The sequence below is a fragment of the Tinamus guttatus genome, unplaced genomic scaffold (genome assembly GCF_059628265.1).
Source record: "Tinamus guttatus ecotype Peru unplaced genomic scaffold, ASM5962826v1 Tinamus_guttatus_pri_ptg000472l, whole genome shotgun sequence".
Classification (NCBI taxonomy): domain Eukaryota; kingdom Metazoa; phylum Chordata; class Aves; order Tinamiformes; family Tinamidae; genus Tinamus; species Tinamus guttatus.
Window position 1 is genome coordinate 3,091,373 of NW_028289006.1, and position 24,083 is coordinate 3,115,455.

General features: G+C 37.6%; 1 protein-coding gene across 1 annotated transcript in view; it reads right to left on the bottom strand.

The window, feature by feature from the left end:
• ANO4 (anoctamin 4) overlaps positions 1-24,083 on the bottom strand; it is a 106,155-nt gene that overhangs the window by 25,223 nt on the left and 56,849 nt on the right. Inside the window, exons 8-15 of the mRNA XM_088532880.1 lie at positions 16,287-16,393; positions 15,446-15,501; positions 14,560-14,681; positions 8,017-8,151; positions 7,137-7,233; positions 6,558-6,618; positions 1,735-1,817; positions 609-749 (exon numbers count right to left, since the gene is read on the bottom strand). Of these exons, the coding sequence (XP_088389006.1) occupies positions 609-749; positions 1,735-1,817; positions 6,558-6,618; positions 7,137-7,233; positions 8,017-8,151; positions 14,560-14,681; positions 15,446-15,501; positions 16,287-16,393 (802 nt within the window). The remainder of the gene's footprint in view (positions 1-608; positions 750-1,734; positions 1,818-6,557; positions 6,619-7,136; positions 7,234-8,016; positions 8,152-14,559; positions 14,682-15,445; positions 15,502-16,286; positions 16,394-24,083) is intronic.

The following is a 24,083-nucleotide window of genomic DNA, read 5'->3' on the forward strand; positions in this document are numbered from 1 at the left end:
GCTATGATGTACATGAAAAGTTTTGCATAAAATCCATATAGGTGCATAAATAATGTAAATCATCTTAATATTCTTGTGTATACCTATAAGACATGGGAGATAAATCCTAAGATCTCATGCTTGTTTTGAGAAACTTGGTTAAATTATCTGTATAGATAAAGACTTTTTTTTTTTTCATTTATACATGTTACGTTGGATTTTAAGTTACAACTGAGTTTCTGTTTTCCTGTGGACTTTATACATAGGATTTAAGTACAGTAAGGCATCTAGGTGTCAAGTAAACATGTTTTCAGATTTTCAGTTGAAGGAAAGAAGGACAACTGCCTCCTCCACAGCATCTCTTCATCACTCTGCACTGTCTACACAGGAAGCCTAAAGAAATCAGTCACCAGAAGCGGGTGCCTAAATGGGATAGCACTGCTCTTCCACTAATATGGGACTTTACTGCAACTAAGGATACTTGCCGTGTAGAGATTTTTAGCCTGCACTAAACATACTAGAACTTATTTAATTTTCAGGAAATCATATCCACTATCTCCATGCTCTCTCAGCAGACATAACACCATTTTGCATTTATACAACTGGTAAATAAATAAAAGTCCTCAAACCATAAAAAATATTCCAGATGCAGAAACAATGAGTCTGCTGCATTTGTCTGCAAACGCTTGGTAAGGCTCTGGCTTCCCAGATATGGGGTTCATTCGCTCTTTCTTGGAGTACTTGGCTTCAAACTGGGGACGTATTTCCTCCTAAAAAACAGACAGATAACATTTATGTAGAGTACAGCTAGGAAAGATTCTGTAGGAAACATCAGATCACTGAAGCTCAAGCAGGACGATCTCAGTGTGCCATCCCTGAGACTTTTTAGCACTGGACAGAGCAGACTGCTAATCCCAGGAGAGATAAAGCAGTCCTAGAGTACTCTCTATATACTCTGACAGAAGTGATGAAGCACTTCCAAGACTTAACAGTGCATGAACAAAGTGATGCTCTGGTTGCTACAAAAATAAATAAATAAATATGAGAAAAAAAAAACCAAAAAAAAAAAAAAAAAGCAGCCTCTGCAGACACCACTATGTCCAAATCCCACTTGGAGAAGCACTTTTCCTGCCCTACCTACTCTTGAATCTTGCTTTTCTTTTGCATAATAGAATCTGCTGGTTCCACCTAGACCCCTGCTTCCAGCTCCATGTTCTTCCCTTCTTCTGGTAACCTCAGCAGAAGAAAGCCTAAAGCTATTTTTCAACTTTTAGTTTCCAGCACTGGAGATTTGCTCTAATAAGAGGGGACAAATTAAGTCCTTTGATCAAGCCAGCTGGTTATCTCTCTCACTGTTTTCACAGAACTTACACCTTGTTGCAACTGGGAGGTAATCAGTACCCGAAAGTTTAGAAAATGGTGCAAGCCTTGTGAAGTTTTTTCTCCAACAGCACACACAAGTTTGGTAACCTCCCTCTACAATGTACTTTTTTTTTTTTTTTACCCCTCAGAACAATCTTCCCAAAATGACAAGCACTAAGAAATTCTTTTGGATTTACATAGACATAAAAACAGAACATAGTTTGTCCTGGGGAAAGTTTCTTCACAGTCCTGATGAATCATCTGAATTTCTTTGCTCCTGAAGATTTGAGAAATGAATTTAAAATACCACCCCCCTCCCCCCAAAAAAAAGCTTACATTTTTAACCAAATTATTTTGTATTAAAGATTAGGAAGAAAATTTTTCTATACAAACCTCCTCTTCTTCCCAGTCTATCAAGTCCCAGTCATAAGCAATTACTGCTCGCCTTCTTTTCCAAAACTCCAGAAAAACAGTTGCTGTAGCAAAAAGAAAAAATACAAAATTGTTTTTAAGTCATGAAAATATTAACTACTATCACAGAAATTGTGAATGAAGTTGTTACATTATTTTTCATTTCTTTGCATAAAAGGGCTTCTTTGAACAGTAAATCATGCTGATGATGAAAACTGCCTTGAAAAGGTATTGCTTTCTAAGGATTGCTTTGCTTGTGTCAAGCATGACTGAAACTGCAGAGATTTCATTTAGTCTTAAAGGAAAACATTTAATTTCAAATGAACCAAGGGAAGAGTCTCAAAGAATGAATTGTTCCTGTGAGTCATCACAGCTAAAAATGGCAGATTTCTGATGATGCTAAGGGTTTTGTGGGGACAGTGTAGATAAAGTAGGTAACTTTCCTTTTCTGAACACCATTTAAAATACATAAGCACTGGAAGCCGGAAGAAGAAAATTTCCAGTGAACATGGAAATCTACAGATGGCTACTGAAGAAGTTGGAGCTTTTCTCTTATACCTTGCTAACCCTAAATATTTCTCTTACCATACAGGACGGTACGCATATGCTTTGGCATTAATTATGACACTCTGAAGTACAGCACAGATATATTTGTGATACTATAGTATTCCTGTGTACGACTGTGATTTCATTTTATGATGGAAGGAATGATTAAGGAAGCATTTAATCATACAATTATGCATCACTATTCTAGAGACTAATCCTGAGACTATTTATTTTTTTAAAATACGTTATCTTAAAAAAATGTAGAAGCTTCCTTAAACTAATTCAATTTAATAGAAGGGCTTCCTCTCCCATGATGAGGTTTGGCTCTTGCCTATATTGCTGAGTCAAATACAGCAAACACAAGCAAATATAGCAGGATGATGACCACAGAGAACACAGAATTCTGCTCATGAACTAGGATAATATCAAATCAAACAGTGCCACAATAGACTGACATTATGTCCCTCATCCAGTACTAAAGACATCTTCTTAATAGACTACCGACTCTACTGCTGTGCACTGCTAATAATGTGATATTAAACACTTCCTTAAATTTGGTAAAAGTGAGTTTTTATCCAGTAAGAATTATTATATTTTAATGTATTAGCCAACACAACTAAGATATTCTTCAAAAGCAAACCTCTGAAGCAGAAGACATAAGATGTGAAACACATGTTTAAGGGGATAGTTCCTTAATCTATTTCCAGATCCCACATCACTGTTTATTTTGCATATCTGAGAGTCATGAATCTCTCAGATGTGTCTACGATGAACAGGACTTCTTGATTCTTGTTTTTCATGTACCTGGAGGAGGAGTCTATGCATATTACACGTGGTATATTTAGCATCTGTCAGATTTGGTATGCTCAGTTCATCAATTTGGTTTTCAAAGCTCTTTTCAAAACATTAAGTACCAAATAGGAGATCTGCACAGCTCTGTTTCAGCTTTTATTGCAGCACATTTTTCTCCCTCTATTGAGGTCAGTATGCACTTTTCCCTTGGTGCATATTTTGAAATGTGCTATATATAACCATCTTTGATTGATTTACTGTACTACTGAGGACTTTTAAAAGTATTGCATTTTGAAATTTCTCCCTTTCTAGTCAAGCGATCACTAGTGCCTCATACACCTATTAGCTTTACTATGAGAGCATAACACAATTCAGTTGTATTCTCAGTGCTCCTGTTAGAGCATTTCCAATTGAAGCATTCACTCCAGATGCCAAGAGTTCTCCAAAAATCCTGCTTGGAATTTTTGAATTTGTCATAGGTTTTAACTCTCAGACCTTCTGCTAATTTTTAGTATAAATTATGCTTGACCTCTTTTGTAACTCAGCTTCGCTATTTACTCCTAAGCATCCATTTGTATGAACATCTTTCTTAATGTCATTTCCTCAAATGCTTTTGGACTAAGTTGTGGTAATGTAAATAGCTTGTCTCAGCAAATAGCTAAATCCTAGCCTTCTCTCAGGAATCCTCACTGTATCTAGAACACTATTTAATGTATCTCTTTTCCTTTTCTAGAGTATAGTCTATTATACTAGGAATGCTGCTACAGAACTGCCTTAAATTCTGCCTCCTCAGAGAGCAGATCAATACAAATGCTTTATGCTAGAGACAAGTTTGGTAGGTGAATAATATCTTTTAATAGACCAACTGATATAGTTAGAAAAATGTTTTATGTTGGTATTTCTTATCTCTTTTTTAAAAAAATTTAAAGGTAGGCGTTTTCACTTGCACAGCTTTGCCTTTCAGCAAAGCCTTATCAAATAAAATGTGCTTCTAGGCAGACAAAAAGAAATTACAAAATGGACTTCTTTTGTGCCCCAAAGACATACAGGATAATAAAAAGAAAGAAGGAGGCAAAGAAACAAACAGTTCACTGTTTCTCTAGCAGAGCATTAGAAATGGTTAATGGCTGAGCGATACATCCTGTTGGAGCTTGACAGAACTTTGCTACTGAGCTTCAGGCAACATCTAGACTATAACATCTTTGGACTAGGTTTCCCTGTTATTTCAACTGGCAAAGCAAATGCTGTATTTTCATCTGGCTTTACAACAGTATGATTAGAATCAACTCAGGATCAAGCATAGCTAGATTTTTTTTTCTGAGAAATTTCTTATTTGTAATGAACATCTTGCTCTTGCTTTCTGCCTTTGGTAAGAATCCAACTTAGACAGCAAAAAGAGTGAGATTTTTTCCTACAAACTGGACTTATATTTTCATCAAGCTCAACAAATCAAGAAATTAAGATGCCCACGTTGATATTTTAATGGTACCTGTAGTGGTAATTCCGTTTCATACCCTAACCACAGCAGCCTTATTATTGGAATAAGCATTTTATTCCTATTTAAAAAGAAGCCACTAGTCCACTTTGTTTATCAGCTGGAGATATCTGCAGAGGAAGAGGAAGAAACCCAATATACACAGTACTTCTGCATGGAACGCTGGGCTGACCTGCCTGTCTTTTGGAAACCCCAACCAAACATATAAGACTTCTATCTCAAGGTGGGTGTTCATAAATGGATCTGAAGACAGTGAAGAAGGTATTTTAGGTAACAGACTGTGACTATGCTCAGGCTAAAGAGAAAATACAATTCTATCTGCCTTTTTGCTCTCATTCTCTCTCTCTCTTTTTTTTTTTTTTTAAATTCTGCTGTCATTATTTTATATATTACTGTCTCTCAGACAGGATCATTTAGAAAGCTGGAATTTGTCATCCACTTTCAAGTTTCTTCATGCCAATATGAAAAACATTTCCACAATCAAAAAGCTATCACTGTTTCCTCTCTTCTCCTATGATTTACTAAAGTGACAGTAATACTTGCAGCTGTCACTAGGCTTACTGCAGACTGAAAATCCACTTCAGACAGGAGGTAAGCTAAATCATAAATATAGTACTTGAAAGTCTCTGGGAAGTGTGGTTTCCCTCGTTCTAATGTTACTCCAGCTCCAGCTGTAATGAAAATACCTCCACAACCTCACACATTGCTGCAGCAGCACAAACTTTCAACACTTTCATTAGTAATTAATTTTCCTAGCTGTCTTGGAAATTCTCAGCTTCAGTGCTTGCACAGAGAAAGAGGTTGAAAAGCTAAGTATACATATAACAAAAACTTGAAGGGAGTGACTTTGAAATTGTTGGTGATGCTCAAAACTGGTGTAGGTCTAAAACGATGCCAAAAATAGCAGAGAAACATCCAATATTTACAGCCTGTTGATTTTTTACTTAATTTAGTTTGTGATATGTTAATAACTCAAATAAATCATGAAACAGGATAGACAGAGTTGACCAAAATATGAACTGAACTAATTATCTAAGTAAGATGAAAACATAATTTTGGAGACAGGAGTCCAGACGGACTGTTAGGTTTTCCTATGGGTCTCCCGAGAACTCTGACACTGGACCTTGGATACCTCTTTGGCTCAACAAAGAATCACTATTTGGAATAGAGATTATGAGAATTACTTGGCCACCTTTCCAAAGGAGTTTGAGGTGTGTGAAATTGAATAAGAAATAGAGAAAAATGACTAAATTGGGATGGCTTAATCTCCCAGAGTTGTGGGATAGATATTATTTTTGAGGTACCTCCTTGAGGCATCCTCCAAGATGTGTGACAATAATCTTTTCTCAGGACAGCATGGTAGCAGCTAAGAGCATGCTCAAGGCATGTTTGAAAAGCTTCATGTACTGCCACAAATGACTGTTCCCTCTTGCCTTCAATTCTACCTGCAAGATCACAGTAGGAAAAACAGCTGAGCCAGAAATAGAACCAGTCCTAAAGGCAAAATTCAACCTCTATGGCAACAGTTAGATCACTCTGGAATCAATTTGCCATTCAAATAAATCCCCCATTTATTTCATCAGAGAAGGCTTCACTGCCTTTCTGAAATCAAGGAAAAATAGTGCATTAATTTGTCTAAGTGCACACACTGAACTGAGCTTCTTTAAACTGAGACAAAGCCTATTGGCTGAGTAAAGTGCCAACAGATCTATAAACACTTAAAAACAACAACATATAACTATCTGTATAGACACTGCTTACATTTTATAGACACTGATTTACATTTTAAAAATTAAAATAATTAAAAAAATCAGATTCTAGCCACTTCCATCTTCTTTCTGCAGAAAGAGAAAAGAATCAATACCTATACTATGCACCTCAGTGCATGGAGTTTACAATATGCCTATGCTGTATCACAAGCAGGCTTTAAGGAAAACACGCTGGAATTACGCTTAGCAAAAGAAAAACTTACCCCACACTGCCATGAAAACAGCAAAAAAGACAGTAGCTCCATTGTCAAAAAGATGGGTTACCTAAGAAAGACATGATCAAGCTGATCAATTTATGATAATAAGGTTTTATTTCCTGTTTTTACCAAATAAATTTAGCATGATGCAAAGCACAGCTGGGCTGATAATCCTGAGGGTCGAAATCCCTCTCTTGCTGTATGATGTGCACCTGCCAAAGTCAGAGCTCTGAATCAGCTGAAAAGCCCCCAGTCTGGTCTGGGAGTGACCTCTGGAAGCATGAGCAGTTCAAACTTTGGGTTTACTTCAAACCCAAAGTGTTCCTTCTGAGGAGCATAGAGAAGATAAAGGCTAATGATAAGCACATGCCTCTGGCACATGACTTCTGAGGCTGCTGAATCCACTAATCCAAATTGCATCCAGGTATTCTGCAGCTCAAACAAGACCACGGATGGTAATATAGGTTGAACTTAATCTCGCCTTTAAAGATTTTTATCTACCCAAGCTCACTAGAGGCCAATGGAAAAGACTAACAGAATGCTGTTAGCAGGAAGGCATTTCTATTTGCGTATTTTAAAACATACCTTTGCATAAATGCAGCTGTCTGACAACCTCATGAATGGGCAGTATTTATCACATATAGGACACATTATGATATCTGTAGCTTGACAGACTTCTTTACTGAAAATAAGAAGATACATGTTAATAGTTTGATGCACCACAGTCTTAAAATTGACAAATAACTTTCTCAGTTGCTTATGTTTCAAACAATACTGTATCAAACAGTATTTCTTCTTTCTGTAACTCAAGGCAAGATGCTTATAACCATGTGTGTAATGGATATTTGCCAACTCCCTCAGAGTTTACAAACTGGGGATCCTGGCTGTAGAGAACAGTTCTTTAGAGCCAACGTAACTACAGCCAACTTAGCAGAAGCTTTTTTTAAAAAAATCATTTTCAGCTTCTTGGTGAATCAGAAATGACCTTCTGTAGGAGGAGGGTGAGGATGAGTGCTCATTTAGATAACATTGACTCATTCTTGCGGGTGCCCTCAGGCAACATGTGAGGTGTGGAAGATGCAGAGATGTAGCACTCGGGAGAAGGTCCAGGGAGTTCTTCATGTGAAAATGCCTCTCTGTGGAGGGACTTTTGGAATGACCTTGAAGAGAATGAAACTTCCACACTTTTCTCCAGCCTTGTAAGAGAGTAAGGTAGGACCCCTTTCTACTCATTTCTGTTTTCCTATTTCATGCTGAGTGGCTAGCATCAGCACTGACCAAAGCTGGGCAAGAAAAGATGCATCCCACCCCAGTTCAGGGATGCTAAAAACAGGGTACCTTATGACAGCAAAGCACTGGCTCTTCCCAAGTATTCATTTGACAATTCAAAATGAAACAATTAACAATTCATGCAAAGAGTTTTTAAAATATTTATAATAACCTCTAACCAGAGTGCTCACGTTACCTGACTTGGCAGTGGTTCAAGGTGGTGACTCCATACAAAAAGACAAACAATCCAATGAAGGCAGCTGGGAAGAGCATCCCTGTATACCAGCCTAACCAGGCAAAGTAGAGCCCAATTTTCTCACCAAAGTACCGCCTGTTTTAAAATACAACACAGCAAAGTTACCCGCTAATTAGAACAAACCTGCTTTACCATGTTGGTTAATAGCAAAAACAAAAACAAAAACAAAAAAAAACAAAAAAAGTTATCTTATCTGAAGAGTGAATGAAAGAGCAGAGCTAGAATTTCCTAAAGCAAAAGCCCCACAATTAGGCTTCTAAATCCACACTGAGGCATGTGCCTCATTTTTGTAATAAACTTAAAAATTCACATTTCACAGTTCACAGAGGTTTGTGGAGATCTAAGAGAGAAAACACTGAATACATTTTTTTAAAAAAGCTTCTTTATGCATTGATAACAAATGGCTTGCTTTGTCTTTTGGCTGTGTAACTGTATTTCTCAAGTAATTGTACCGAAATCGGTATGGGCACTTTTGTGTAAAATGGATATAACAGAAAAAATGACTCAGGTCCAAATTATTTTTAAGACGTTAATGAACCAGACATTATTTTCCAATCCAGTTTATTTCCATTTTCTTATTTCTTTCTCAGCAGATTTCCAGGAAAATTAATCCCATGATTTTAACATAGGTGAAAAGTAAAAGTAGGGTAGAACAAAGCTCTTTATGCATTATCTTTACTGACTTAAGGAAAATACTACGATTTAATACTGATTTGTCAGATGTATTCCTTATTAACCAACAACAAAATGACTAAGGATTTCGTATTTGCTACATATTTGCTAGCACTTTTCTTCTTCCCAAACACCACCACACCTTGATTTATGCATTGAAGAATACATTAAATGTACAGAACCCCTTGCATCAGCATAGGAGCAGGCTACATGCACTGCCTGGTGTTTGATAATCTTGGGCATAGTAGGCTGATCATGAGATTTGGTTGCTTTACGAACTAATATGCAATCATGACAGCTTTAATTAAGATTTTAAGATATTATTTGGAAGATTAGTTTTGAGGAATGAGACCAGATGATGATACTGTACTTCCGAGACTTTAAAATCAATTTAAAGTTAGCAGCCAGGTGAATTTGAGAACCCATATTTATGCTAATGATGAAACTTCTGAATTCCCCGGGGACAAAGACAGAAGTCAGTTGGCACAGCTACTTTCATGTTACCAGAAAATATTCTTGGTCAAACTTTTCCAGTGAGAAGGAGAAGACCATGATGAACTCTAGGGCTGGTGGAAATGGAGAAGAAAAAGAAATAGTTGGTCTGGAATGGACATGAATCATGAATTTCCAAGAATTTGTCAAGAATTTCCAATCTCAGCAATATCTTTCTCTATTGAACTCATGCTTTACAGGGTGAAGTGAGTGACCTACACTGGTTATTATCATACAAGTTTACTGGGAAGCCAAAGTTTGGGAAGACAAATTTTGTCATGTTGTTTTCATTCTTCTGTCACTCAAGAGAGAACCAGATTTTCTGGGTAAAAGGTAGAAAGCTAACAGTAACACGCTCAATTCTGGCAAGGGCAGCAGGTCTGGTTGTAAAAAGACCTTAGTGAACCCTTTGGTCTAGTGATCGGCTGTAACACAAGATGTCAAATGGTGCCTCTCGCAGTGAAATAGAAAACTCACATTTTATGGGATTACTTGCACTGAGTATTTATGAATCTATTTTTCTCCATGTACATAGTTCGAAGTAGTGAAGTAAATCTAACATTCATCAATATTTATCTCTTTTTATATTGTTCCCTATATTTGAGTACGAATGATTCCAAGTCATTAGCTGAAGACCATTCTTAACATACTTAATTTCCTGTGCCATTCAGCATTTCCATCTAGTATTTGTAAAAAACCACACTTTTATGGTCTCAAGATCAAGTAAAAAGCTTCATCTTACTCTAAGACCCAAGCAAAGCTCAGTCCATGCATAAGGTAGAGTAGACACTATGGGGAGCAGGAAAAAATCCCTGCAATGTAAGGAAAAAGCATCTGAGGTCACCTGTGAGCCTGGTTTTATAAACTAAAAATAAGTATTGTCATTACTTGGATATATATTGGCTTAGATGCATACAATATCTTCCACTATTTACCTTCACTTCACAAGTGTTATTCCACAGGCTGTACTGTTCTCTTTGGCATCAGGACCAGGTTTATATTTCATTTATTCTGATCCAGTAGTTAGAATATTTATTCTGTAAGCCTCTGCTCAGAAAAACAATCACCCAACCGAGTACATAGAAAAACACATTGTGGCAATAAAATGGTCTTTGGAGACCTGACCAGGTACCATATTCTGAACAGTTCCATGCTTATTGTGATCCATAGTTGAGTAATTCTGTAACCTCCTCATCCCAGAAGACGAAGCTGACTTCTTAAGACATATTTTTGCCACTCCCCTCTTTCAAGTTGAACTAAACACAAGGAAAAGCTCTTTGGTTCTTATCTATCACTGTATATTGGATGGAAATTTCATGGAACAACCCATAATGATGGCTGTTCTCTTACTCAAATACTGATAGTTTCTCAAGAACACATTAATAAATGTGAAGCATTGCAGGGATTTTTTTCTAGGGTGTATATCTGCACATAACTTCCATTACATTTCACCTGTTATCATTCTGCTCCTAACATTTGCATTTCTGTTAATTTTGCTAATTCATTATCATCTAATTTGCCAGATTGTTAATAGCAAAATTGAAAAATTATACTTTGCATCTTTTGTGGTTTTCTTGCAGATTTTTTTCTATACATAAAACTTCTAAAGCAAAGACTTGAAAAACCCTGAGGCATATAATAGAATAAACCATCTCTTCTGTCTTCATATACTCTGTCACTAGTATAAATACAAAGAAATAAATCTCCATAAAATTCAGTTTTCTGGTGGCATGCATATTAGACCTTCAATACCACCTACCTGTGTACTATTTCTCCTCCCACCACATTCTAATGGCAGAAATGCCACTAACTTGAATAGAGACAAAATTTAATCTCACTCTTTAGCAGTAAGGCACATTTTTGAAATGTCTTAAACTATAAGACATTTATTATATTGTTTTTGAGGGTTCATTATATTGTTTATTATATTGTTTTTGAGGGTTCAGGATGAATGGAAGGGCTAGAGATAGATTTGGACCTAAGCCAAGAGCTTATCTATATTCATTAATTCTTTTTCAGATCAGAGCGCAAGCCAGAATGCAAAAACTTATCACTCCACAGAAGCAAGGTGTAAAACAGCCAAAGCTTTCCAGCAGATGTCTTGGACACATAAAGCTTTCTGTCATGTTAGGAAGAACAGGAAGAGGAAAGAAGGTTTGACAGAAGATCAAAGGGGAATTTAGAGCTCACAATCAAGTCATTTAAGATAAACGCAAAGTAAAATACAAGTTACTTATGCATTAGTTTTACTTAAAGGTTCACTTAAAAATTTTTACAATCACATCATAAATACATTTTTCACACCCTGTTTTGGTCCTGTGAGACACACAAGGAGCAATAGGAACAACTCCTGGACTCCAGGAGAAAGAGATTGTGTACAGAACACTATGAGGTGCATGAAGGAGGTGATTCAAAGTTCTCAGGAACCACTGGAATTGCTCCCATTGATTTACAACATCCTAGAGCATATCAATATAAAAAGTCCTATCTCTTTCCAGTTGCTATCAGTTCAAGCAAACTTAAATTACGATTACTACCAATTCAAGGGATCTTAAATTATTGCTGTAAAATAACTATGGGCTCTAAATTGCAACAGAAGTGTAATTAAAATCATGGATCCACATCTGTTGATTATAATGTTGCCTTTGCAACTGTGCCAAATATGCACCTACATACTGCTATGCCTTTCAATGCAGTGTGAATGCAGAATCACAAAATTCCCTTCAAATGGCTTTCTGTTGTTTATTTCTAGTGACTACTAGCTCCTTAACGGCCAGCTGATAAGATTAAATGAAATGTGGAAGGCACTGTATTGACAGCAGTAAAGATTTAAGACTTCCATTTTAACAGCTAAGAGAAGAATAAGACAGCATCAAAGCAAAAACAATTTCCATCACCACTAGTGCAGTTTGACTTTGTGGTAGAAATATTAAATCTACTAATGAGGGGGTCATTTTATTCTATATGAGTAATTTATTGCTCAGCCTCTCTATAGCATTTAATAACAGGAATGTTAGCTGCAAGCTGTGAGTTCTGGTCATATATCTGAGGAAGAATTAACACTCATCCACACTTTTTGTACAGATAGCAATGCTAATCCCTTCAAGCCCACCCCAAACACTTGCCGGTTCGGGAAAAGAAACAGAGAAGTTGCTCCAGCTGCAGAACTGGTAAGAAAAAAGCTTCTTCTTGAGGTACACATGTGGAGATACTCCCAAGTGAAACAAACAAGTCTTGCTGGTGTTGCCACTCTTCAAGAAGAAAAATCCAGCTCACTAGACATGTGAGCTCCTGAGAGTGGCAGCAGACAAGAAAGACTTGGTAGGAGCTAAGGAATTGCAAGGGATTTACCACCTGTGAAGTGAGAAGAAAAAGGCATTTCCCCTCCTCTCCCCTCCTCATTACTTTGGTGACTTCACTGCAGTCAGTGGTGAGTCCAAGCTGGGCTGGGGCTGCAGCTCTGACGCGCTCCAAGTCTGACCAGCACTGTGACTCACACCACTCGTGGTGGGAGCCTCACGGGGCTCCCTGCTCCTTTCCCTTTCACATGGATACCTGCTCCAAACCACTGCAGGACACCTGTGATCGCAGTTAGGGTGACCGCTACTTTGACTGCTTATCTGCCCTTTTAACATAGCTGTGGAAAAATCTCTGCGGGTCACTGTCTCCCGAGAAGCTTAAAGATCCTGCAAACCTCAAATACCACACTCAAACTACTCAAGTTGGGACTCTGCCAAAGTCCAATACAATCATGTTTTTTAACCCTGTTCATTCTGTTACCATTTATGCACATACCTAAATGATCTTTTGGATGCCTACCAACCCACATTCACAGGTGTGACAATTAAACAAAAATCCAGACATTGACTCAACGACTCAGCAAGACAAAGATAAAGAACAGCAGCCTTGACCATCAGTCAGAAGAAAGCAATGCCAAAATGACTTAACACCTTTACAGATAAAAATATTTTATATTCTGACATCAATATCTTATTGTTTACCAGGGAAATTAAAAATAAATGATTTCAGTATAACTGCTCTCTCCTCATTAAATCATCAGTTTCTGTAATTTGACAAAACTTCCACATTTTATCCAGGCCAATGTGCTCAGAAAGACATGAAAAGTTCTCACAATTCATTTATGAGGAAAAAATACATTATTTTGTTTTCTAAAGCATTTTAAAAAATATATTACTCAGTAAAGCTCTCCTGCTATATTTCTCTGTGATTATTTTTTCCATGAAATTGAACATCTTATGCTTCATGAAATGGATGGGTTTTATGCAGCTTTAAACATTAACATTTTCTGTCTCTGGGGGATCCTCTGCACAACTTTCTACTTAGAAACAGTTTTCAAAATCAATAAAAGCAAAAATTTCTATCAGTTACAGAACTTATAAAAGGGGAAATTCATGGACTGGACCAATTGCACAAACTGTATGATACTTGCAAATGGCCAGCATATCAATCTCTTTAATGATTCCAGTACATTTTAAGATTTTATTTATGGGTTCTTGCAGCTTCATATCCTTCTCTTCAAGCAGAAAAAAGCCACTAAAGCCCAATACCAGTTTTACCAAAGGGATCTGACTCTCTAGATAAGCATAAAAAAATACATAATCCTCTACTAGAGTGTATAAGCCCATTTGAAAACCCTGATTTAAAAGGGCAATAGTAATTCAGAGTCAAGTCTTAGCTTTCTGTGTTTCTTCCTTTCAAACTATTTCCAAGTTGAAAACAAATGCAGACTGTGGTGATGTGGCTGTCCTGAGTTTGAGGGATACAGCACAGAAGAGACATCAACCTTCCACCCAGAAGCAAGCTCAGTGTCTGTAAGCATCATTAAACTTCATCAGAGACTAATCTTATGGTTGCTTTTTGGAAGAAAGCAAAACAAAACAAAACAAATGAGAGCCTGTTCTTTTTTTAATCAATCAAAGCCATGCTCTGAGGAAGAAAAAGCGCTCCCCAGGGGATGGGGATTCAGCCATGTCTCCCCAGCCTCTACAGATTTCTTTTTTCACCTTTTTCACTCCTAATTATCCTACAACACTTCAATTAGGAGTTTTGCTTTCAGGAAACTCAAGAAGGAAACTTCTTTCACTTTCTTTCCAGCTCTTCCAGCAAGCTCCTTCACAGATATTACTTTGAATGTAGTGGCAGGAATGAATAAAACAGGCTTCTCCCGCCCCACAGTTTGTAAGGACTATAGGAATTACCTGAGCTCCTTATGTTTTTTTCAGAGGAAAGATAAAATGACAGGACAACATCTGCCCTAAGCACATATCATGTGGCATTTTAAAAGTGGGAAGATCTTACCTCACCAGATCCAGAGGCTGGTATTTATACCATACTTCCCAGGAAGCCCAGCACTCATAAAGCAGGTGTCTATGGTTTTCTGCCCCGTGGGTTCTTATGGGATTCTTACTTCTGTAACTCCCCTAAAATACAGAGCTAGACATTAATGCAAAACAGTAGCAAAAACAAGAAGAGCTAGCAAATCCCTCTCACTAGCGGTAATACAACTTACACAAACTTTACTTGGGCACCCAACAATAAATATGACATTAAGAAGATGTTTCCCTCTGACTTGATTGAAATTTAAGACTATGTGTTTGATAACAAGTGTTCAAAACAAAGGCTACGAAGTGGAGAAACTGATGGAGAAATCCACAGCACAATACCTTGCCTTCTGAAAAAATACTTATCCATCAAAATAGAAAAGCATCCACAGAACAGCCCCAGGGCAACTCTCCTTATTTATTGTCTTTTTTTTTTCACCTCAGGAAAAAAAAAGCATTTTCATATGTGCTATTTTTACACTTTAGCACCTGAAATTCTATGTTCTTTTAGTCTTTTTTCCTTAATTTTTAGTAAATTTGTATTTAAAAGAGATTGAAAAGGTTAATGTTGAAACATTTTGAGACTACTGAAATTAAATTTGTTTTTAATTCAATCACAATGCCTTTATTTTGATTAAATAAATTTAATATTCTATTTTTTCCCTCCTAATTCTGAACATGCTTCAGTAACTCAAAAACATCATAAAATGATCACAAACAGTGGGGTCTTCCATATTACTAAAAAGAAGGGATATCAGAGACAGGTGAGGAATGCAAAGGAGAGTAATAATATTATTAAGATTGAAAATAAATGATTTCTGGGGAAGTGTAAGTTCTAAAGGGAACAAACATAGGAACAATACCTCATGAAGAGGAAATGCAGCTTCATAGGAGCCATTACTGAGCAATCGATTCAGACCTAAAAACCAAAAAAGTATCCAATTATTTATCTATAGGACTAGAATAACTGTTAGATAAATAAAGCAAAAAAAAAATAATAGTAGGTTGAATAAATGTAATTTGCAGCCCATTAACATATTTTTCAGTTTTGAGGGTCTAGGGGATAACCAAAGCAAAGGGAACTTTCAAAATTAATCACAATCTGTGATTTATTGTGCCTGAGGTTTAAAGATTCATTTGCCAAATCCATCTTCAGGATCGCTCCAGTGAAATCACACTGTGATTGAAATTCAGTTCCATATATTTTGGTCTAGTGCTATGTTAAGGCTTGTTTTATATAAAAACTCATTGGAGGAAGCTATTTAGATGAAGGGCTGTATTTCTTGAGAGCTGAGAACTCGAGGGAAGATCTCTATCCTTTTGAATTTCAGCATAGTAAGGCAGCTGAAACTCTTCATTTTCATTTGACAATAATTTCGTAAGCTTTGTTCAGTTTATCTCTTATGAAAGCTGCAGGACTAATAGCCAGAGCAGGTACAAGAAAGACTGCAGGAGCAGAAGGCCAGCTAATACAGCTGAACTCTGAACCAAAAATATCACTATTTAGTGCCAAAAAGTGATCAAGTGCCTTATGCAGGCCTTGCTCCTCTCTGCCTAGAACATGGTGAGCAGTAATGAGCAACTACGGAGGCATGGGTGCATTTTATCTGGAAAGCCACTGAACTAGGACTGAACAACTATAGGCAATGAAAAACTAAATGGAATTTAGCACTCACATATAAAGGCACTTAGCTCAGCACTTACCAATTTTGTTTTTCCCTTCTTCATATTTCACTCTTTGTAAAATATGGTGTACGATTCTACTTCTCGTAGCATTGTTGAAGAAAGTGTCTTTGTTGTGTATGATGAAGCTGTATAAAACACAAACAAGATGATGTCAGAGATATGTAACACAATTATGCAATGCCAAGTTCCATTAATTTGTATAGCATACTAAGAGCTTTCTGTATACGAGCAAGTGCAAGGAAAATTAAAGGAGACCAGATTAAGTGAGATGATTCACCAGAGATGATCTCAGTATCAGTATTTATTTCCTAGTAAAGAATGATGTGGAGAGTTTTGCAGAAAGATCCAAGATATTTAATCATTCATTACCATAAACATCACATTAGGAAATCTGTCAAAAACTACAAAATCCTCACAGAAGTATTTGCAAAAGTAAAGTATTTGTAAGTGCAGCTGTAGATATTCACATTTGATTTCCATTTAATACTTCTTTATTATGCTTTACCGTTAAGAGTCAGATGGAAACACCAATTCTGTAAAAAAAAATGATTCTGTTAGCCATAGTTACTGAAAATCAAAACACTGTGTTAGGAACTGAAAATATTATATATTTCAATATGTGGTCCTGGAAGTTAAAATAAAGGAGAAATAGAGCCTTTAGGAGCTATTCATGAAATTATGTATGGATGCAGGGTCAATAGTTTAGGCAGAACTGTAATGAATCAAGAAAATTAAACAAAACATTATCTACAAAATATGTTGTATTGGTTAGATTAGCTGGCATATCATATATTGCATTTCCTAGCCACCTATAACATATATACTCAAGGAAAACATTATATTTTAGCATCAGCATGGTCACTGAAAAATGCAAACAATATAAGTGTTTTAAATTAGAAATACTGCTTATACTTGTCACCTAAATACTCCTAAAAAAATCTTATGCTGGTATGAGGTGAGAAGGAATTAAAGGCTAGACTGTGAAAGTCATTGAGGCACTTTTAGCAGATGGAGCTGCTGATGACATAGGAGTCTGTACATATATTGAGATTTTTGAAAACATGGCTCTTTTCTTGAGGTACAATTGACAAATGGGCTGAAATCAAACATTGTGCACTTTTACAATGAAATAAGAGTTATTTGTTTAAAAGAGCATTTTAGTCATTTTCATTCATTTATAGTTGCAGCAACTGTGTTGTTACAGTAGTTGATCTTGCTTGGCCTAGAAGGAATATGCAGGTACCTCTATGAAGCAGATGTGAACTATGCCAACTGCCATGAAAAAACCCTGCTTATATGCTAGAATATAAGCAAGAGTGCGATCTGCCCAAGTTAGAGCTTCTGCCATGCCCATCCTTGGGCCAGCAGCACTGGGTAGATGATGGCTTGGGCAAGCATCTGAGAGCAGGAGGTGGAAAGGAGAGGGAGAACTCACCATGCCTGGAGCAGGCTAAGGCATACATCCTTCAGCATTTTCCAACGTTTCTAACAGCAACATGGATACAGGGTTGATGCTAGAGTTCACCAAAGAAGAGAGTGCAAAAAACAGTCCTGTAGATATCCTGGACCATTCTTAACCTTCTCATAGTTTTGGAATGGACTTGTATGTAGTAAAAGTTAAAAATAAACCCTGGCTATTTCGAACATGAAAAGCAATTTTTTTTGTTTGTTTGTTTTTGGTTACCCCAGATACTCTGTGTGAATTTGTCTATAGAGTAGCCCCAGAAAGAGCAGCATCAAGACAACTGAGGACTGACACACTGAGCTCTGGCACAGTGCACAGAACCAGGGAGACGTGAGTGGGAGACACTGAAAAGCCGAAAATACCTTAAGTAGTGTTAGCTATGTGTTATTACTTCCCAGTTAGACGCTGACATAAATTACGAGAAAGCTGAGGGAGTTTCTGATTTTTTTCTGAATTCAAAGGAGTTGCCCTTGTCAGCTGAGACTTGGGCAGGTCAGTGCAGGATCTATCTCTTTGTACTACCTTTCTTCAGACCTGTCCTGGGCTTTCTGGGCATTACTTTTTCCTGTAGGGTATCATCCAAAGTTTTTGTGCCAGTCAGGTATCCAGAATGTTTCCTTTCTGAATGTGAGTGGTAAATCCATATTCAGAGAACAGCCACCAAGGCTGTTTCACTGTCTGCAGCCATTTCCAAACTAGGCGTAGATAAATATTCTTCAGAGATTCCTGAGCTGTGACCTGCTCAAGGCTTTCGGGAAAGCTTTTAACCCTTTCCCCTTCAGATGGGAGGATTTCTTCAGCTGCTTCATTCCTGCTGCCCTTGCTAGAACTTTCGTGTGTGTGCTAGGCCTTTCATGTGTATAACCCCAGACACTAGTACAGGCTGGGGACTGACCTTCTGGAGAGCAGCTCTGCAGAGAGGGACCTGGGTGTCATGGTGGACAACAAGTTGACCATGAGGCAGCAGTGTGCCCTCATGGCCAAGAAGGCCAATGGGATCCTGGGGTGCATTAAGAAGAGTGTCTCTAGCAGGTCAAGGGAGGTGATCCTGCCCCTCTACTCAGCCCTGGTGAGGCTGCATCTGGAGTATTGGGTCCAGTTCTGGGCCCCACAGTACAAGAGGGATGTGGAGCTGCTGGAGAGAGTCCAGCGCAGGGCTACAAGGATGATCAGGGGCCTGGAACATCTGCCCTATGAGGAGAGGCTGAGGGAGCTGGGCCTGTTCAGCCTGAGGGAAGGCTGAGAGGGGATCTAATTAGTGTCTGTAAGTACCTCAAGGGAGGCAGTGAGGAGGATGGTGCTGACCTCTTTTCAGTGGTGGCCACCGACAGAACTAGAAGTAATGGCCACAAACTGAAGCACCAAAAGTTCCACAGAAACTTAAGGAAAACATTCTTGACAGTGAGGGTGACAGAGCACTAGAACAGGCTGCCCAGAGAGGTTGTGGAGTCTCCTCTGGAGATCTTCAAAACCCGCTTGGACGCAGTCCTGTGCCACGTGCTCTAGGTGACCCTGCGTGTGCAGGGAGGTTGGACTAGATGATCTCTAGAGGTCACTTCCAACTTTAAGCATTCTATGATTCTGTCATTCTCTAAGGAGGCTATAGCTTGTTTTGAGGCCGATATACATTCAGGCTTTAGTTAGGAGATGACAGTTCAAAATGAAAGTTTTGATCACTTCTTTGTCACTTTGTTCATAAGATAAAAAGTAAGCAAGGATTAATACATTACTATTTTTATTGCATGTGAATATAATGTGTGGATAGATGATTTGTTCCACGACAGTTAGGCCTATTTGCCCGGCCCTAAAACCTACATTTATCTGAGCTGACCCTGCTCAAAAAGAAAGCCACAGTGAAGATAATGAGAACACTTCTGGCAGAAAAGGTTCCAGAGTTGATCCTTAATTAAAGCCCCTTTTAAAAATGTCATAATGTAGAAATACTGTTCTTAAATTCATGCTGTAAGCGACATGAAGAGTCAGTGAAGGTTAATTGCTTTGAAATTATATTTAGCTTTCTAAATTATGCTCTGAGCTGGAGATTTCAAACTATCTTGTCATGGATAACAAAGTACAACAAAGACAGTAAAGCCAACTATCATCTAAGGAATGCCCTCAAATTAATGTGAATTCAGTGAAGAACAAACTGCCAATAAATTCCTTTTCATTTATTCCCTTTGGTAATTTTGCAGTTTGCAGACCTCTGCCACACAGACACTTTAGGGGTAAATTTAGCTCTTGAATTTGTGGTCCAACACCCATTTAAAGAACTGGGCTTGCTTTTAAATTTATTTTGGAGAACTGAAATTCAGGAAAGGTTGTTTTCTGTTAAATGTACAAGCTGAAAGTTGAGCATTCCTCATCTGGTTACAAAGCTGTACCTTGAGGCCATGTGCATCTTCTGATGTGCAGCTTTGCTCCATGGAATCTGCAACATTCACTGTCTGAATGTTCACTGAAACATTCAATGTCTGATGCATATGGTACTAAAAAATATGTACCAAGCAATTGCCTACAGTTGGAGGCAATACAGACTAAAAGCACAGATGTTGTCTGAACTAATAAAATAGAAGCGTATCCTTTAGCACAGGAAAGATGCCCAACTCCCTGCACTCCCAGGTAAAACACTGGCACTAACTTGTTGTCAGCTGTGGCAACAGCAAGTCTCAACCTCATTTAATGTTAGGGACACAAAATCATGAGCTGTAGAAGCTGTAGAAACAAGATGAACCTGCAGAATTCAAGGGAGAACATCACCCCATGTCCCTGTAACTTATATTTCAAAATGGGCATATTATTAATACTTTCTATTTTATTTCCATTTTGTGGAACTTTTAAGGTAGCAGCTGACTTTTATGCTTATCTAAAATAAAATGTTTATTAATGGTTATTATTGATTTTTTTTCCATCACATGCCTACAGCAGGATCACTTTTTGGGAGAGAGAATATATTTGAGGTTTCAGTTCTCTCAGGTCTGACATATCACAGCCTCAAAACTGCAAGAGTGAACTATAAAGAGCCTTGAAAATGCTAAAACCACCTTTCAGGGCCTTTCCACCCCCTAATCATCCTGCCACTTATATGTATAATTATTGTACTGTGAATGTATGTCAGCACAGTAACAGCCCTGCTGGTTCTAACTAAGTGTCCGTGAAGCCCAGGGCCTCGTCTCAGTAGCAGCTGCTCCTTGGTTCCATCCATAATCAAGGGGCTAAGCAGCTCCGCTAGACAGAGGCAGAGATCATCCTGGCGTGGATGAGATTTATTAGGGCCAATTTGAGCAGCAGAGAAAATGTAAAGTGGAAATACACTCTGAGCCACAAACATCTGAAAAGTCTGACAAAGATATGGGTCTAGATCCTCAGCTACCACAACGGGGACTTACTATACATGAAAATAACTCTGCTGGCTGCTGGAACACAAGGCCATTTTTATTTAATTAATCCCGGTACTGTCCTGCTCCTCTTAATCATGTAAAGTGTTTATTTAAATTTCATATTAGAAATAAATATTTAAAGTGTTTTATTCAGTTATACCTTGGATTAATTTTTAACCAGAGAGTTTTTCGCCTCTTGGAGAAAGGGGAAAATAGCTCCTGATGTAAAGTTTTAAATCTCTAAGTATCAATTAAAAGTATTTTCCTACCTAGTATGCAGTTAGTTAAGAAATAACAGATAATCACTACTGCTAATATTCCCAGTACTTGAAAATTATGACTTCCTGTAGAAATAAAGCATGATCTTCACCATTTTTCTCCCCAGATTCTGCATTGTAAGTACTGTCAGTCCATCTGCCAATCTATGCTTTTCAGAGCAAGTCTTGCAAATGGAGGCAGTACTCAGACTATATTTCAAATACATAATCAGACTAGAGACCCGGATATGAAAAACATGGCTAAGTTAAAAAGTATAAAATACCCACTATTTTCTGAAGAAAGATTTTTCAGCTACCACTTTAAGGCTTAATGCACAAGTGAGGAAATCTTGGCACTTTAAAAACTCAGCCTCTTCCAAATGTATTTTCCTTCATCAGGAAACGATCCAATGTTCATGATGGGTCTGACATATCCTAGAGGCATCAGTAGAGCATCCACATGGTCATGAGACTCATCCTGTCTTGGTCACTTTCTGGCTGAGCTGGTTTTGGCAGGAATGTGGGATGACTGAAAATGGAAAAGGATGCTTGCCAAGAGAAGAGTGGGACCATGGCTGTTATTCCAGACTACAGGGCGATGTACCTGTTGAGGGCCATGTGTTTTCCACATTCAGCCCCGCCATGACACTAATGTAGACTCCATTCTTATGCTGCAGCAGAATGTACTGGTAATGACAATATGCTACAGTAAGAGTACTCCACCAAAACCTGCTTGTTTTCATTTAATTATAGCAAAGATGAAAATACACTAACTCTTCCTACCACAGAAGAAAAATGGTGGTAAATTATTATCACATTATTGTAGATGGCAATTTTTCAAGTCTGCAGCTCAAGAACTTCCATAACTATTTGTCTTCACATTCCTAAAATAGTGGATCTCTAGGTTAGAAATTTAAACATGTTTTTTTTTTAAATATATTTTTATATTTAAATACTAACTCTTTTTTTTTCTGTTAAAAAGAGAAAAGAATGGTTATGTGATGTACATACATTGGTTGTAAAAAGTGACCCCAAACAGTATATCCTTCTTGACTGTTAACCAATACTAACAAAACCATGCTTTTTACCTCTGCATTTCCAGTTCAATACTTGCATTCCATGACCAAAGATTAACATATACTAAGGCCATTATGGAAGTACTCTGTTTACCAACAGGCCTTGAAATACTCGGAACAATTTAAAATGTGTATGCAATTCAGTAAACGAATATTGAAAAAGTCATTATATTGCAAAATGCCCATGGTCACAGAGGACATGAAAAACACAGGCAGCTAGCTGCAACATGAGGGAACACAGGAGCTCTGTCAGCTTTGGGGGAAGGAGAGTATCTCAGGCAGCCTCATATCCAGTGCCCACCAAAGGAATGAGAAGCTAAAGAGAAAGCCAAGCAGAGGGATGTCAGAGCACAGCTTCAAAGTGCACAGTGATATAAAGGAATGCAAAACAGCAGCGGGAATGTTCATGAACCTAAGCCAGTAGTTAATAATAATAATAAAAAAATAGTGGCTGTCCAACTCACATATGAGCAAGACAGAAAAGAATGAAAAAAAATCCAAAAAAATTTCTTCTTCATTTATGCTAATTTGCCTTTCAGACACCTTTAAACCTTTCCTGAGTGCAATGATTTTAAGATAATTCAATCATTACTGTAATCACTAAAAGTATCAATTCATACATTTCTTAATTTTCTTTACTGCTGATCCAGTCCTAAACTAATTTGCACACATTCTGACTCTTGCAAGGTGCAGCAACTGGCTCATCTTTGCATTCAAGTGTCAGAAGACTCTGTAGTTCAAACCTGATGTCTACGTAGGGCATAGCCACTTTAACTAGAGGTATCCCTGGCTGTTTCCAGCATTAGAAGATGGCATCTATTGACATTTCCCTGGAGATTTGTGCCTATTTTTGTTTTATTTTTTTTCTGTATTTGGAAAGACACTATTTGTGTCAGAGTAGGTCAAACTTACACATTCATATTGTGGTAAATAAATCCACTCCCCCCAGAAATGTTCATTCAAAGTGAAGCATTTAAGACCATTACCTAAACTTGGCTTCTCCCTGAACAGAATCACATGTTCCACATCTTTAGTCTTTGAGTTGACTGCAATTTACTCTGTACCAGATGAGTGTTAGCACCCTAGTCAGTGCTGTTTGTTCTTTGTGATCTTCCTCTCGAGTAGTCCATGGTTGTATCTGATATTGCAAAAATTATAATTACCCAAAAAGGACTCCTTTTCTCCCCAGTATTTGATGGCTCTGAAAATTCAACATGAGATCTGAAAGTCAAGCGGAACTCTTTCCTGTTTTATGTTTTGTAAGCTAATGAACATTTCCAGTAGTCAAATGATTTCTCTAGTGACATTTGTGCAACACTCGTGCATTTGTACAAGAGTAACTGGTGAGCCTGGGCACTGACATTTTGAAAGCAGTTTTGCTTCTATAAAAGGCAGGTAAATAGAAACAAAACAACAGTTTCCTCTCTTTTAGAGGTCTGTTTGTTGTATAGTCACAACTGGGAGTAAGACCCAATATCAGTTTTTTTTCAATCATCAATGTAAGAAGGAGAAACTTTGATTATAGCAATATTATTTACCTCCTGGCTGGTTTTGTACCTTTGTAACAGACAAAGAACAACTACAATTCTGACACAAAAGGGAATTAATCAGTTTGACTCCTTTACAGATGCAGCTGAAAT